The sequence below is a fragment of the Phacochoerus africanus genome, chromosome 6 (genome assembly GCF_016906955.1).
Source record: "Phacochoerus africanus isolate WHEZ1 chromosome 6, ROS_Pafr_v1, whole genome shotgun sequence".
Classification (NCBI taxonomy): domain Eukaryota; kingdom Metazoa; phylum Chordata; class Mammalia; order Artiodactyla; family Suidae; genus Phacochoerus; species Phacochoerus africanus.
Window position 1 is genome coordinate 38,073,051 of NC_062549.1, and position 17,167 is coordinate 38,090,217.

General features: G+C 37.4%; 1 protein-coding gene across 2 annotated transcripts in view; it reads left to right on the top strand.

The window, feature by feature from the left end:
- The window catches only part of STK3 (serine/threonine kinase 3), a 291,654-nt gene that overhangs the window by 213,354 nt on the left and 61,133 nt on the right, over positions 1 to 17,167 (top strand). For both annotated transcript variants that reach the window (XM_047783544.1, XM_047783543.1), the window contains one exon: positions 15,127 to 15,302. In XM_047783544.1, the coding sequence (XP_047639500.1) occupies positions 15,127 to 15,302 (176 nt within the window). The remainder of the gene's footprint in view (positions 1 to 15,126; positions 15,303 to 17,167) is intronic.

A 17,167-nucleotide genomic window follows, 5' to 3' on the forward strand; every position in this document is an offset into this window, starting at 1 on the left:
ACTAACCTCACAAGTGTACACCGTAGCAGTATCCCCTTAGACATGCTGGTTCTGCACACCAGAGCAAGGCCCGGGCATCACTGTTTATAAATACATTAAAATATCACACCAATAAAAACTCTATAAGTACTTCTGAGGTGAAGCTGGGACTGATAACCACTTTTTAGAACAAGGAAATAAGTGGCTTCACTATTCTCAGTGCCTAGAACTCACCTGTTGTGTTTGGGAAGGACAGAGACACAGGAGAGCACATTCAGCAGATGGGGAGCCAGGTGGTGAAGCAGATGGAGAACACATTATGTTAAGAGTGGGTAAAGGGGAGTTTCCGTCCTGGCCCAGCGGAAATGAATCCGACTAGGAACCATGAGGACGCAATCCCTGGCCTTGCTCAGTGGATTGAGGATCCGGCGTTGCCGTGAGCTGTGGTATAGGTCGCAGATACGGCTCCAATCCCATGTTGCTGTGGCTGTGGTGTAGGCCGGCAGCTACAGCTCTGATTTGACCCCTAGCCTGGGAACTTCCATATGCTGTAAGTGTGGCGCAAAAAAAAAAAAAATAAATAAGGGGGGGGGGTAGAAGAATAACCCATATCTACATGTTTTGATTTTACTTTTCATAACTGTTTGTCAGTTATTAAATATTGGGTTAAGTAATTTTAATTGAATGCGTATTTTGTAGATTTCTTCTTTGTATATGCCTATTATACATGGTGTTTTTAAAATATATACAGTTTATTTTTTCCTTTTGGACAGCACATGTGTGCAGTTTCACTTAATTAGTAAGAGAAAGCAAATTAGTTTCTGCTTTAGGTTTTTAGAATTTACCCTAGAAATAGATGCTAGATTGATTTAGAAATCTTCTAGAAGAAAGCTCAAGAAAGGAAGACTGACCATTAGGTATTCCCACTCTAGTTCATCTTATGCTCCTGGACATAGTTGTAAGTATGAGACCACTTGCTCCAAGCAATAACTTCTGCATCCTTTCTTTGCTTAGTCACATCTTCTCTCCCAGCTTTGGTTCAGATCCTTTCTTTCCTTTATCCTCCCAAAATCTGGTTAAGAAAAGTATCCAGTATGAAGCTGTAAAAATGCTTAAATGATGTTTTATGTTCTTGGAATGTTTACATTTTTTTTTTTGCGAAAGCTACAAAGCTTTGAGCCAAAAGAGTAAATAACTAAGAGCAGAATTTCAGATGCCAAGAAACAGTTAAGCAGGTTAGGAAGTAGGATCACTTTCCCACTTCTCCAGAGATCTTACAATCCTTTCACGTAAAATTGTTATATGCCTCTTTACCTGGTAAGATTAGTTTTGCCAACAACATAGCAAAAAGGTCACAACAGTAAATACAGCTCCCACTTGCAGCTGGATGCAAGGACCCAAGATATTCCTGGGCAGTTAGAAACCCTTCGTTTTCCTCTGCAGAGGTACTATGTGTCCAGCTATGGTGTGGCTGCAATGGTTTGGAGTTACCTGTGGGTACTGAATATGGTCTGTTCTGTGTGCCTTTGTTCTGTGGAATGTTTAACAGCTCTAGCCTGTTAGTGTTGGTATTTTTGTCATAGGATATCTCTTTTTATCAGCACAGAGCACAGACAAGCAAGTAAATATTAGTCTTCCTTGTGCAAATGAAAATCAGTCTTTCTTATAAAGGCCTCTGAAGAAAGGGCTTCCATAGACACACAGTGGCTATTGTAGTGCTCATTACTTGCACAAATCATTCCTTTTAACTAAAATCCTTGGTCTTCAATTTGTCTGTTTCCTTTTATTCTGCCCTCCTTGGAGATGGAAAACAGCTGGTCACTATTTTCTGTGCAAGAACCCTTTCATATGTACTTGGGTACTTATTACATTGTATCCTCAGACTTTTGCTGGCTGAACAATTTCACTCCCTTTAACCTTTGTGCAGGTATTATTTTAGAAGCTTTTAATCTTTTTTATGAATAGCCTCTGGATCTTCTCCCTGTTCTGTATCCTCCTTTGTTTCAAAGTACAGTCTGATGAAGTTTAGAAAAAGCTGAGGTCAGTAGCTTCCATATTAACATCCTGGTTTTTATATGTGTTCACTGTACTCCTGGCAACAAACTAAAGGACAGATTTCTAAGATCATTAATCAGGTAGAACACCCACATCTTAAAATATTTTTAGAAGAACAAATTAGGTAATATTCATAAATCCTTTGATGTTGAAATATATTACGCTAATGATGTGATTAATTATTTAATTTCTGCCTTTGACTATCTTTGTCATAATTATGCTAAGAAATTAAAAATTAAACAAAATACATCATTAAAGTATTATAAAAACTCCTTTACATATTTAGATTTTCATGATGTTTCACCTGTTGGAAAACATGTGCAAATTAGAAAAGTTAGTAAAAAGAAATGTGAATAGACTGGCGTATTTTCCAAAAGGAATGTTTGGAGGTAAGAAAAAACTCATGCACAGAAAAATTGAGTGATGATTATTTTGTTCTTTAGTACTTACGGGGTTTTAGTTCCACAGCAAGTAGTTGAAGGAATTGGGACCAAAATTAAGAAAGAAGGTAATTTTGAACATTAAATTTGTTATTAAAATTCAAAATATCTTTATAAGCTAGAGTCAGTATTCACCTGCAACTAGAGAAATTGATGTCAATTTCATGTGATTATTTTCTGTGTGTTTTAAAAAAGGTATTTGCCATAGCAACTACAATCACAAATGACAGTGGTTACTATCTTGAGATTTCCTGCTTCCCTCTCCTGTTGAAGCACCTACTATTTCTTTTTTAAAAATAGAGTCAGAAACATCATCGTCTTTGTTCTTTCTGTGAACATGCATCTCCCTGGAGACTCAACTGTACACTGTAGGCATGTGTTTCCTATTGTGTCGTTAAACATTACTGACCAGTTACAACTAGCTGCTCCTTCTTATTAACTTTTAACCAAACCTAAGCTATTTTCCTCCTCAGAAATTTTTTAAAATTGTTTTTAAAATTTTCTTTGTATATAAAAAAGATATACTCTAAATGTTAATAGTAAGTTTTAAATTAAACATTAGAAAATATTTAGAAGTATAAGTGCATACATTTGAATAAAAAATTGTGTATAAGCATATCTTGGTTAATAATATCCTGTTATAGGAGTTCCCATCATGGCGCAGTGGTTAACGAATCTGACTAGGAACCATGAGGTTGCAGGTTCGATCCCTGGCCTTGTTCAGTGGGTTAGGGATCTGGTGTTGCCGTGAGCTGTGGTGTAGGTTGCAGACGCAGCTCAGACCCAGCGTTGCTGTGGCTCTGGTGTAGGCCGGCGGCTACAGCTCCGATTCGACCCCTAACCTGGGAACCTTCATATGCTGCAGGAGCGGCCCTAGAAATGGCAAAAAGACAATAATAATAATAATAATAATGATATCCGGTTATGTAGTCGTCCAAACAGAAAAATCTAATGGAATAGACTACCTTCTTTTATTTCAGTTGATTTTTAAGCTTTTGGTAACTATCTGTGAGAGTATTTATTCCTAATATAGAGATGAGTGTGGTACCCAACAAGCATTTTTACCATAGGTTTGAAGAGTAACCTGTAAAAAACCCTTAAAACTATCTGAAATGTAGTGATAATTAAACCACTATGTAATGGTGGATTTCAGATTTCAAATTGGAGTGTTCTGTAGTACAATTGAAAGTTGCTCCTCGTATCTCTTCCTGCATCCTCCACTTGGGAATAGAAATGTAGTATTGGAGACTGAATTTGGTTGTAGGTACCAGATTAAAAACCAAATACCAGTGGTTTAAATAGAATGGGATTATTTTTTTTTTTTTCTCATTTAATGAGAAATCCAGAAGCAGAGTGTCCTGCATTGGTAGGGTGATTTGATAATGTCATCAGAGATCCTTTCTGTGACACCATCTTTAGGGTAGTACTCTTGTTCTCCTGCTTGCAGAATAACTGCTGGATCTTGAGCCGTCATGTCTGCATTTCAAGCAGGAGGATAGGAAGAAACAGAGGAGTGATGCCGGTATCAAGAATACAGCTTTCCTAGGAACCTCCTTATATGTCATTGGCCAAAATTGTGTTACAGGGCTACTCCTCCCCACAAGAGAGACCCCCTTGTCATCTCAAGGAAGGAAAGGCCTCTAGATATTAGGTTACAATTTTTTTCACCTTGAAACAGGGCATTAGCGGTTTCTCCTATAACTTGGGATCCTAGCTTCTGATTAGAATAGGGTTACAGGTAGGCACAGGACTGTTGCAAATGGAAGAGAAGATTTCTGTCAGCGATTTCCTTTTTTTCTTTAGTCAGCCCCAAGAATTAGTCTGCCTCTTTCTTTTCTGTTGTCACTTTTCATTTCTTTTTCTAATGATTTTTATTTTTTCCATTGTAGTTGATTTACAATGTTCTATTTCTACTGTACAGCAAAGTGACCCAGTCATATATATATATATATATATATACATATATATATGTATATGTATATATATATTCTTTTTCTCACTTTATCCTCCATCATGTTCCATCACAAGTGGCTAGGTAGAGTTCCCTGTGCTATACAGCAGGATCTCATTGCTTATCCGCTCCAAATGCAATAGTTTGCATCTATTAACCCAATGTTCCCACTATGCATTTCTTTTTTGTCTTTTTGCTATTTCTTTGGGCCGTTCCCGCGGCATATGGAGGTTCCCAGGCTAGGGGTTGAATCGGAGCTGTAGCCACCGGCCTAAGCCAGAGCCACAGCAACGCGGGATCCGAGCCGCGTCTGCGACCTACACCACAGCTCACAGCAACGCCCGATCGTTAACCCACTGAGCAAGGGCAGGGACTGAACCTGCAACCTCATGGTTCCTAGTCGGATTCGTTAACCACTGCGCCACGACGGGAACTCCCCACTATGCATCTCTGATGGGACTTTTACTTCTCTAACTGATTGCAGAAAAAAAAAAATGCCATCTTTGTTTTAGCCTTTTCCTTAATCTCTCTGTCCCTAAAGGAAGTACCTCCCCAACCTATCTGACTTTTTCCTGTGAAGGTTTTTTATAAAAGATTAAAGTCTCCCCCACTTTATTCTCTGTAGCAGAAAGCTAACTTGAGATTTTCTTTTTTTCCTTTTCATTTCCTATGCATGTTGTTGGATTTTAAAATGTAGGCCATCTTAGAGTAATTGCTCTATAAATGTTAGTCTCTAGTAGGAAAAGATTAGTCTGCCATTTGCTCAGATACAGAGGTCTGAATTAGGAGTCATTGGTATATGAAAAGACCCCTGGCTGTGTTATTACAGTTACTGGGTATCGGTAAAGATTCGAGGATGAAGAATTCCATACCTCCTAGTTGAGAAAACAAGACTGTAACTAGCTTGTCTGCCCTACAGGCAGTGCTGAATGGAGAAAAAGTAACATGAGAGGAGTGGGACTGGCCTTCTAGGGGAGTGGAAGGGGATTTGGGTTGGGGCAGTGGGCAAGGGATGCTATGTTCTTCAATAAATTAGTAGTGCCATAATGTATTATTTTTTTTGTAACCAAAACACCTACATATAGTGAATTTGCTTTTAAAGAATATTATTTGGAAATTAGCTTCAGTGAAACATTTTCTATGTTTGTCAAATGCAGTTGAGAATGGTGATCTTTCTTTCCCATGAGTTAGTTTCCAGTGAAACCATTTTTATTCTCCTCTCTGATTCTGATTTTACTACATAAACATTGATAATCCTTGTTATAACAAATGTTAACGTTTTCAGATATCTTTGTATGGATGACCCATCCTAAGATTAGCTGATTAAAATGAGAACTTAGAACACAAATAAATATGTAATTCTATTACAAAATTACTCTTTTAAAAAAAAGGAAAAAATAATTACTGAGCAAAGAGTTCCTTTAAGGGATTGTCCTCCCCCTACCTTATGATTTGATTTACTGAGTGATTTCATAGAAAATGTGTTGAGCTACATTTGTAATATTACTTATGCTCATAAAAAGGGCTGACATGGAGAATAATTTAAGTTAAATTCTTGGACTCTATTTTGCAATGGAAATGTTGCCATAGGAACCAAATTTCAATTCTGAAGATAGAGAAAGATGTCTTGTAACGATGAGGCCTGGAGTCAAATCAACAGGTTCTTAAAACCTGTTGAAAATGTAAATGGAATGGCAGTAATGTAACCTTGTTAATTTAGCCAGTTTCTCTTTTTAAAAATAGGAGATTTTGGAGTTCCCGTCGTGGCGCAGTGGTTAACGAATCCAACTAGGAACCATGAGGTTGCGGGTTCGGTCCCTGCCCTTGCTCAGTGGGTTAACGATCCGGCGTTGCCGTGAGCTGTGGTGTAGGTTGCAGACGCGGCTCGGATCCTGCGTTGCTGTGGCTCTGGCGTAGGCCGGTGGCTATAGCTCCGATTCGAACCCCTAGCCTGGGAACCTCCGTATGCCGCGGGAGCAGCCCAAGAAATAGCAAAAAGACAAAAAAAAGGAGATTTTAGGGAAGAAAGTTGCAGGTAAAATACCATAAACTCAAAATCTGTATATCATATTTATTGATCATTAAAATATTTTACCTCTCATATATTTTGTTCATTTCCAACATACCAGTAAAGTTTCTTCTGATGGGAAAGCTAAAAGCAGCTTTGGCTGTTATCATAATAAACTCTTCCTAAGGAGTGACTTCTTCATGGGTTTAGTATGTAGGATATGAGAGTGTTCTAAGTTCTGAAGGTTTATTAGGAATATTGGTCTTTTATACTATTTTAATTTTGATGGAATGTCTCAGTATCCTTTCAGTGAGTACCATCTGGGTCCCAGATTTCTTTGTCACACTTTTTTTCAAGTCTTCTAAAAGCTGAGCAACTTTATTAGAAAATGAGTCTTTAGATAAACAACTATGTTGGTAATCTTTTTACTATTTTTCCACTAATACATGCATATTCTAAATATCAGGGGTTTTTTTCCCCCTACAAGGGACAGATCATTGCAAAAATTATAGTAGTCGCAGTGATTTCTCAAATTTATTATTATCAATACACAGTTAGTTGCTGTAATGAAATACTAGTCGCTACTAATTCAAAAGTGTGATGTTGCAAAACCACATACCACCTCATTAACTCATCCTCATGGACATAACTCATCCTCATGGCCACAAATATTGAACATCTGTGTGGGCAGTCAAAACACTTACTGATGATCAGAGTTATCTTACGTATGAAAATATTTGCGTAAAGGATTTGGGTTCCTGCATTAGGGAACTTAAAGCTTAATGAAAAAGTAAAGACAGAAACACATTTAAAAGATAAATTTCAAATCAATAAAATAGAGACTCAAAAAACAATAGAGAAAATTAATAAAACCAAGAGCTGGTTCTTTGAAAAGGTGAACAAAATTGACAAACCCCTGGCCAGACTCACTAAAAAGAGGAGAGAAAGAACCCAAATAACCAAAATTATAAATGAAAAAGGAGAAATCACAACGGATACAGCAGAAATACAAAAAACCATAAGAGAATACTATGAACAACTATACGGCAACAAGTTTGACAATCTGGAAGAAATGGACAATTTTCTAGAATCTTACAGCCTGCCAAAACTGAATCAAGTAGAAACAGACCAACTGAACAGACCGATCACTAGAAATGAAATTGAAGAGGTCATAAAATCACTCCCTACAAATAAAAGTCCAGGACCAGATGGCTTCACAGGCGAATTTTATCAAACATATAAAGAGGAATTGGTGCCCATCCTCCTCAAACTCTTTCAAAAGGTTGAAGAAGAAGGAATACTCCCAAAGACATTCTATGATGCCACCATCACCCTCATTCCAAAACCAGACAGAGATACCACCAAAAAAGAAAACTATCGCCCAATATCATTGATGAATATAGATGCAAAAATTCTCAACAAAATCTTAGCCAACCGAATCCAACAACATATCAAAAAAGTTATACACCATGACCAGGTTGGGTTCATCCCAGGTTCACAAGGATGGTTCAACATACGCAAATCAATCAGCATCATACACCACATGAACAAAAAAGAAGTCAAAAATCATATGATCATCTCAATAGATGCAGAAAAAGCATTTGACAAAGTCCAACATCCATTCATGATCAAGACCCTCGCCAAAGTGGGTATAGAGGGAACATTCCTGAATATAATCAAAGCCATTTATGATAAACCCACAGCAAATATAATCCTCAATGGGGAAAAACTGAAAGCCTTCTCACTCAAATCTGGAACAAGACAGGGATGCCCACTCTCACCACTGCTCTTCAACATAGTTTTGGAAGTCCTAGCCACAGCAATTAGACAAACCAAAGAAATAAAAAGCATCCATATAGGAAGAGAAGAGATCAAACTGTCACTGTATGCAGATGACATGATACTATACATAGAAAACCCTAAGGACTCAACCCCAAAACTCCTTGAACTGATTCATAAATTCAGCAAAGTAGCAGGATATAAGATTAACATTCAGAAGTCAGTTGCATTTCTGTATACCAGCAATGAAATATTAGAAAAGGAATACAAAAATACGATACCTTTTCAAACTGCACCTCACAAAATCAAATACCTCGGAATACACCTGACCAAGGAGGTAAAGGACCTATATGCCGAGAACTATAAAACTTTCATCAAAGAAATCAAAGAAGATGTAAAGAAATGGAAAGATATTCCATGTTCCTGGATTGGGAAAATCAATATTGTAAAAATGGCCATACTACCCAAAGCAATCTACAGATTCAATGCCATCCCATCAAATTACCCATGACATTTTTCACAGAACTAGAACAAACAATCCAAACATTTATATGGAACAACAGAAGACCCAGAATCGCCAAAGCAATCCTGAGAAACAAAAACCAAGCAGGAGGCATAACTCTCCCAGACTTCAAGAACTACTACAAAGCCACAGTCATCAAAACAGCGTGGTACTGGTATCAAAACAGACAGACAGACCAATGGAACAGAATAGAGAATCCGGAAATAAACCCTGACACCTATGGTCAATTCATCTTTGACAAGGGAGGCAAGAACATAAAGTGGGAAAAAGAAAGTCTATTCAGCAAGCATTGCTGGGAAACCTGGACAGCTGCATGCAAAGCAATGAAACTAGAACACACCCTCACACCATGCACAAAAATAAACTCAAAATGGCTGAAAGACTTAAATATACGACAGGACACCATCAAACTCCTAGAAGAAAGCATAGGCAAAACACTCTCTGACATCAACATCATGAATATTTTCTCAGGTCAGTCTCCCAAAGCAATAGAAATGAGAGCAAAAATAAACCCATGGGACCTCATCAAACTGAAAAGCTTTTGCACAGCAAAGGAAACCCAAAAGAAAACAAAAAGACAACTTACAGAATGGGAGAAAAGAGTTTCAAATGCTGCAACCGACAAGGGCTTAATCTCTAGAATATATAAACAACTTATACAACCCAACAGCAAAAAAGCCAATCAATCAATGGAAAAATGGGCAAAAGACCTGAATAGACATTTCTCCAAAGAAGATACACAGATGGCCAACAAACACATGAAAAAATGCTCAACATCGCTGATTATAAGAGAAATGCAAATCAAAACTACCATGAGATATCACCTCACACCAGTCAGAATGGCCATCATTAATAAATCCACAAATAACAAGTGCTGGAGGGGCTGTGGAGAAAAGGCAACCCTCCTACACTGTTGGTGGGAATGTAAACTGGTACAGCCACTATGGAGAACAGTTTGGAGATACCTTCGAAGTCTATACATAGAACTTCCATATGACCCCGCAATCCCACTCTTGGGCATCTATCCGGACAAACTCTACTTAAAAGAGACACGTGCACCCGCATGTTCATTGCAGCACTATTCACAATAGCCAAGACATGGAAACAACCCAAATGTCCATCGACAGATGATTGGATGCGGAAGATGTGGTATATATAACCAATGGAATACTACTCAGCCATAAAAAAGAATGACATAATGCCATTTGCAGCAACATGGATGGAGCTAGAGAACCTCATACTGAGTGAAATGAGCCAGGAAGACAAAGACAAATATCACTTATAACTGGAATCTAATATCCAGCACAAATGAACATCTCCTCAGAAAAGAAAATCATGGACTTGGAGAAGAGACTTGTGGCTGCCTGATGGGAGGGAGAGGGAGTGGGAGGGGATCGGGAGCTTGGGCTTATCAGACACAACTTAGAAGAGATTTACAAGGAGATCCTGCTGAATAGCATTGAGAACTTTGTCTAGATACTCATGTTGCAACAGAAGAAAGGCTGGGGGAAAAATGTAATTGTAATGTATACATGTAAGGATAACCTGACCCCCTTGCTATACAGTGGGAAAATAAAAAAAAAAGAAAAAAAGCAAAAAAAAAAAAGATAAATTTCATAGTGTGAAAAAAAAATAAAGCAATTTGGTAATAATTTTATTATTGACATTTCCTTATATTGTAGTGATTCACTTGATCTGTGATTAGGCTCAACCATCAAAACATCCATAAGAAAATGAAAAAGGCCTCTGTGTAGGTGTTTACAAATAGCATCACTTGCAAATAAGGAGCTATATATAGAAAAACTTGATTAACTAAAAAGAATAGTTAACTTTAAAAACATAACATCAGCAATGATCCATGTTCATAGCATCATTATTCATAATAGCCAAAAGATGGAGGGAACCCGGGGTCCATTGACAGATGAATGGGTAAAGAAAATAGAGTATATACATACAATAAGAAAATAGAGTATATACATACAATAAATATTATCTAGTCTTACAAAAGAAGGAAATTCTGACATATGCTACAATAGGGATGAGCTTGTCCTGAAGATGTGAAACAAACCAGTCACCAGAGGGCAAATACTGTATGATTCCACTTACATGGAATATCTAAAATAGATTCATAGAGACAGAAAGTGGAATGGTGGTTTCTGGGGCTGGTAGGGAGGGGAAAACACAGAGTAGTTGTTTAAAAGATACAGAGTTTCGGTTTTGCATGTTGAAAAGAGTTCTGGAACTAGAACAAATAATTTTAAAATTTATTTATAAACATAAAAGACAGTCTTTTGAATAAGTGGTGCTGGGAAAAGTGGACAGCTACATTTAAAATAATGAACATAGAACACTCTCTAACACTATATACAAAAATAAACTTAAAGTGGATTAACAACCTAAATGTAAGAGCAGATACTATAAAACTCCTAGTGGAAAATATGGGCAGTACACTCTTTGACATAAATAAATTATAGAAATACTTTTTTTGGATCCATCTCCTAAAGCAAAGGAAATAAAAGCAAAAATAAACAGGACTTAATAAGCTTAAAAGCTTTTGCACAGCAAAAGAAACCATTGACAAAATGAAAAGACACCCTAATGAATGGGAGAGGATATTTATTTTGCAAGTGATATGACTAATAAGGGGTAATATCAAACATATAAACAGCTCATACAACTCAATGTCAAAAAAACCAACTCAATGAAAAAAATGGACAGAAGAACTGAATAGACATTTTCCAAAAAGGAAATGCCGATGGCCAACAGGCACATGAAAGAATGTTCAATATTGCTAATCATCAGGGAAATGCAATTCAAAGCTACAAGGAGATACCACCTCACACTTGTCAGAATGGCTATCATCAAAAAGAACACAAATAGGAAGTTCCCATTGTGGCTCAGTGGTAACGAACCCAACTAGGATCCATGAGATCACAGGTTCAATCCCTGGCCTTGCTCAGTGAGTTAAGGATTGGGCGTTGCCATGAGCTGTGGTGTAGGTCACAGACCTGGCTCAGATCCCACATTGCTGTGGCTGTGGCACAGGCTGGCAGCTGTAGCTTGGATTCAACCCCTAGTCTGGGAACTTACATATGCCGCAAGTGCAGCCCTAAAAAGCAAAGGGAACACAAATAACAGATGTTGGTGAGGGTGTGAAGAAAAGGGAACCCTTCCACATTTCCTCCATACTGGGAAACAGTATGGCAGTATCTCAAAAAAGTACAAACAGAACTACCATATGACCCAGCAGTTCCATTGCATAAAAAAACCCTCCAACTCAAAAAGATACATGCACCCCAATGTTCATAGCAGCTTTATTTACATTTACCAAGATACAGAAGCAAACTAAATGTCCATCACTAGATAAGTGGATAAACACACACACACACACACACACACACACACACACACAATGGAATATTACTTAGCCATAAAAAAGAAAAATTCCATCATTTGTAGTAACATGGATGAACTTGGGCATTATGCTAAATGAAATGAGTGAGGCAGAGAAAGACGTATGATATCGCTTGCGTGTGGAATTTTAAAAATACAACAAACTAGTGACTATAACAAAAAGGGAGCAGACTCATAGAGAACAAACTAGTGGTTACCAGTGGGGAGAGGCAAAATAGGAGTAGGGGATTAAGAGTGCAAACTATTAGGTATAAAATGTTACAAAGATACATTGTACAACACAGAGAATATGGTCAATATTTTACAATAACTATAGAGTATAACCTTTAAAAATAGTGTATCACTATATTGTACACCTGTACATATTGTACATCACCTATACTTCCATTAAAAATAAATATAAATTTAAAAAAAAGAAGAGTTCTGGAGATTGGTTACACAACAGGGTAAATATACTTAACACTACTAAATTGAGTACAGCATTTTAAAATAGCTAATATGGTAAACTTTATGTGTATTTTACCATAATTTTTTTAAAACACGTAATGTGATGTCTATAAAAACTTTGTTTCGAAAGGGAAAATTATGTGACTTTAAGTCCCATGAAATGAAATGTTTTTAAATGAATAAGTAATGCCGTTACAGTCATCCCAGAGAGGATGTTTACCTGACAGCTCCATCTCCTTCATCCCATCCTTTTAATCTAAAGAATTCCAGAAGTTCCTGGCGTTGCTCAGTGGGTTAAGGGGGATTCAGTGTTGCCATGAGCTGTGGTGTAGGTTGCAGACACAGCTCGGATCCCGCATTGCTGTGGCTATGGTGTAGGCCGGCAGCTACAGCTCGGATTCGACCCCTAGCCATGGAACCTCCATACGCCGCAGGTGCAGCCCTAAAAAGACAACAACAACAAAAAAAGGAAGAAAAGAAAGAAAAAAAGAGTTCTATCACTCTGACGCATCACTTTCAGTGGGCATTAATTCAGTTTCATCCTATATTTCTAAAGAGTGAAACAAGGGGTTTTAGCATTGTATTCATTTGACCAAAATTAGCTTATAGCTCATCCCGAGCTGACAGTGTTACTTAGTTGTCATAATACTAACTATAGTTTAAGCTACTTAGTACTATTACAAATGCATTCTGAATTAGCCAAGTCACTATTAGCAATATTATATCTAATTTAGAGGATCATGGAGAGATTGGAATGTCTCCACAGGCAAGTAAAGTAGGTGATAATGAGTCTGAAAAACATGTCAGGTGAAAGGAACTGAGGTGAGGCTGTTTCACCTGAAAAAGATAACTGAAACAGGAGCCATTATCTGTCTTCAGATATTTGAAGAACTAGTATATGAAAGAGGAATTAATTTGAACATGAGTGTAAATTACAAAGGGACAGACTTCAGGTTCACATTAGAAACACTTTTTGTAGTTTAGAGTTGCCCAGCAGGCTTTCTTGTGGGGAAGTATACCTCCTATCACAGGACATTTTTAAGAAGGTAGCTAACTTATTGTCTGGAGAACTGTATGGAGAAATACCTTTGTGGTGGTCTCTTAGGACTTTTTTGGGGGAGGGAGAACTGTAGGGCTTTGAAGAATCCAGTTTGAAAATCACTGGAAGAGTTCCCATTGTGGGGCAATGGAAATGAATCCGACTAGTATCCATGAGGACACAGGTTCGATACCTGACCTTGGTCAGTGGGTTAAGACTCTGGCATTGTCATGAGCTGTGGTATAGCTCGACGACGACACAGCTAGGATCTTGTGTTGCTGTGGCTGTGGCTGTGGCGTAGGCCAGCAGCTGTAGCTCCAGTTCAACCCCTGGCCTGGGAACTTCCATATGCCGCAGGTGCAGCTCTACAAAAGCAGAAAAAAAAAAAAGAGAGAGAGAGAGAGACTCCCTGGAAAAACCTAGTTATTCCAAATGTTTATTTTCTACTTTAATCATTCAGTATAGAAAATGAGGAGCCATTGAAAAATTCCAAACAGAAGAAAGACAGGGTTTGGTTTGCCTTTAGAAAGGTCTGTGTTGTACTATGTTGACAGTACAACCAAAATCAAAACTGAGAGGAAGCAGGGAGACCAGTTTGGAGGGTGCTCCAGTGGCCCAGGCAAAAAAAAATGGTTAGAAGCTAAACTAAGACAACAGCAACAGTGAATAGAGAAGTAGCATTAAAAAAAAAAAAAAAAACAGTGATCAGTTTGGTTTGATGTGAAAAGAGAGTATGGGTTAATTCTCAGTCACTTTGGGGACTTGAGTAAATAATGTTGACTTTAACAGACAAAGAGCATGTGGAGAGAGACGCAGTGCATTTGAAGGGAAAGATCTTGAATTTAGCTTTACAGCTGGCAAGTTCAAGGTAACTCTAGTTCACCTCGAGTCTAATAATTAGCAGTGGGAAGGTCAGATACAGAACCTAGGAGCAAGGTCTGGGCTGGAGAAATAGAGTTAGGGGTCGCAGATATAAATATGACAGGTGAAACCATGGGAGTCTGGGAGGAGGTAGAATCAGCTAGAAAGACTGTGAGGAAGCATTTCAAAGGGATACAGGAGGAACCTGGGTAAGTTCCTCTAACTTCTTATAGCTGATACTGGTGCACAATGATGATAACGGTGTAGGCTTTAATGTTTAAAAAAAAAGTAGTTTCAAATTTTTGCTTTCTGTAACAAATTTCAAATATATTTGAAGTGATTTTTTAATAAAATTATGATAATGATTCTGCCAAAACGCTGAAATGTTTCTACCATCTAAGAATCTTATGGATCTCTGCCTAATCATTAGGTGAATTTTTATTTGACTTGGATATTTTTGTTCTTTCATTCTTATTTTACTTTGGTTTTCATTAAATTGATCATGTTGGTCTTCTCTCTGACCAATGCAAATGCACTATATTGATTAATTAAAAAATCATACTTTGATAAAAATCATAGTTCTTTGACTCATAGAACTTATACCCTCCTTATGTTCTTTGTTTATCTAAGGAAATGCAACCTCACCACAAGTACAAAGACCGTCTTTCATGGAGTACTTTGATAAACAGGACTTCAAGAATAAGAGTCATGAAAACTGTAGTCAGAACATGCATGAACCCTTCCCTGTGTCCAAAAATGTTTTCCCTGACAACTGGAAAGTTCCTCAAGATGGAGACTTTGACTTTGTAAGTACATTTTAATTCTCCCATATATATTTTCTCCTTCTCTATTTAGTTATTACATTGAAATGCCTGGGTTGTGTGGGTGGGTGTCTGTATAAAATTACAGACTGTGTATTAATATTCAGTATATTACCATATATTTGGGTAAGGGGTGGTGAAATTGTAGTTTGCTTATAGAGCAAGTGCAGAGAAATGTAAATAATTGCTTATGGTTAAATAAATTATAGACCAAATTTAAAGAAGTACTTAGGGCTCTAAAACTAAAATGACAGCTATTTCAAAAGATGTTTTTAATAATGAAAATATGAGATATTTATGACAGTCTGAAAATTCAGTTTCCTAAACAAATGATGCGGAGGGATTTGTGACATAGACTTTGAGGAATTTGCTTCGTCTTGGAAAGTTAACTGAAATAGTTTCTACTTGAATGTTAATTCCACTTGGTTTGTCAGAAATAATAGTCCTATTCTATGTCTAGTTAGGAATATAAACTTCAGTACAAAACTGTGCCTTGCTGCCTCTTGTTCCATTTTTCTCTTTATTCCTTCTGCACTGCTCCTTACTCTCTATTTCTCTTAAAGAATGCATGTAATACAGATAAACAATTCTAAAGCAGTTCTTTTCACAACTTGAGAGAGTAAATTCTTAAAGTGAGTTCTTTAACGGAGTAGAAATTTTTATGGAGTAAATTCTTGCTCTAGCATGTATTAAATAGCATTTACTTTTGCCTATTATTCTGTAAGCTTTTTTCATATAAAATAACTACAGTTTTTATAACTGTTTGTTAATAAGTACATTTATGTATAAGTAAATGAAATTTCAACTATATCTATATCTTTAACATTTTTTAGTACTATTAAGCCATTTTGCTTGTTCATCATGCCTCATGCTTTGGGATTTTAAATATTTTTCGTGTTAGGGAGTTCCCGTCGTGGCGCAGTGGTTAACGAATCCGACTAGGAACCATGAGGTTGCGGGTTCGGTCTCTGCCCTTGCTCAGTGGGTTAACGATCCAGTGTTGCCGTGAGCTGTGGTGTAGGTTGCAGACGCGGCTCGGATCCCGCGTTGCTGTGGCTCTGGCGTAGGCCGGTGGCTACAGCTCCGATTCAACCCCTAGCCTGGGAACCTCCATATGCCGCGGGAGCGGCCCAAGAAATAACAACAACAACACTAACAACAACAACAACAAAAAGACAAAAAAAAAACAAAACACTAATTGTAATATCTCCTTACTATTTCAATTCTGAGGTTAAAAATTAGAAAAGTAAAATCTGTATTTCTATAGTTCTAGTAATATTTCATTTTATGCTATTTCCTCTTTAAAAAAATATAAATCATTTAGAATGCTGACATTCAAGCTTTAAATCATCTATGAAAATGATGAATAATGTAGAATACTTAGCATCAAAGAACTCTGTCTTGACTCAGAATAAATCATAATCGTCATTGGGAAACAGTTTGAAATGAGCTATGAAGTAATGAATAAATTATCATAGTTAAGAAATAGCAAATAAAATGATTTAATTCTGTTTCAGTTAGTCTTTGCTGCCACTCCCAAAATTTAGGGGCTTAAAATAACTTTTATTTGCTCACAATTTGGGGTAAGCATTTTGACAAAGATCAGCTGAATGGTTCTTCTGCTGGTCTTACCTTCAGTCTCTCAAGTGGCTGTAATCATCTGGCATCTTGGCTGGAGCCGAATGATCTCTCTAAAGTTACTCATGACAGGAGCGGAATGATTCCTCTTAAAATCGCTCATGTGTCTGGCAGTCGTGCTAACATTTAGCCAGGCCATGTGACCCTATCAGGGAGGCCTGGAAGTTTAAGTTATAGTAGCTGCCTTCCAAGAAGGGAGTAGGAGAAGTTGC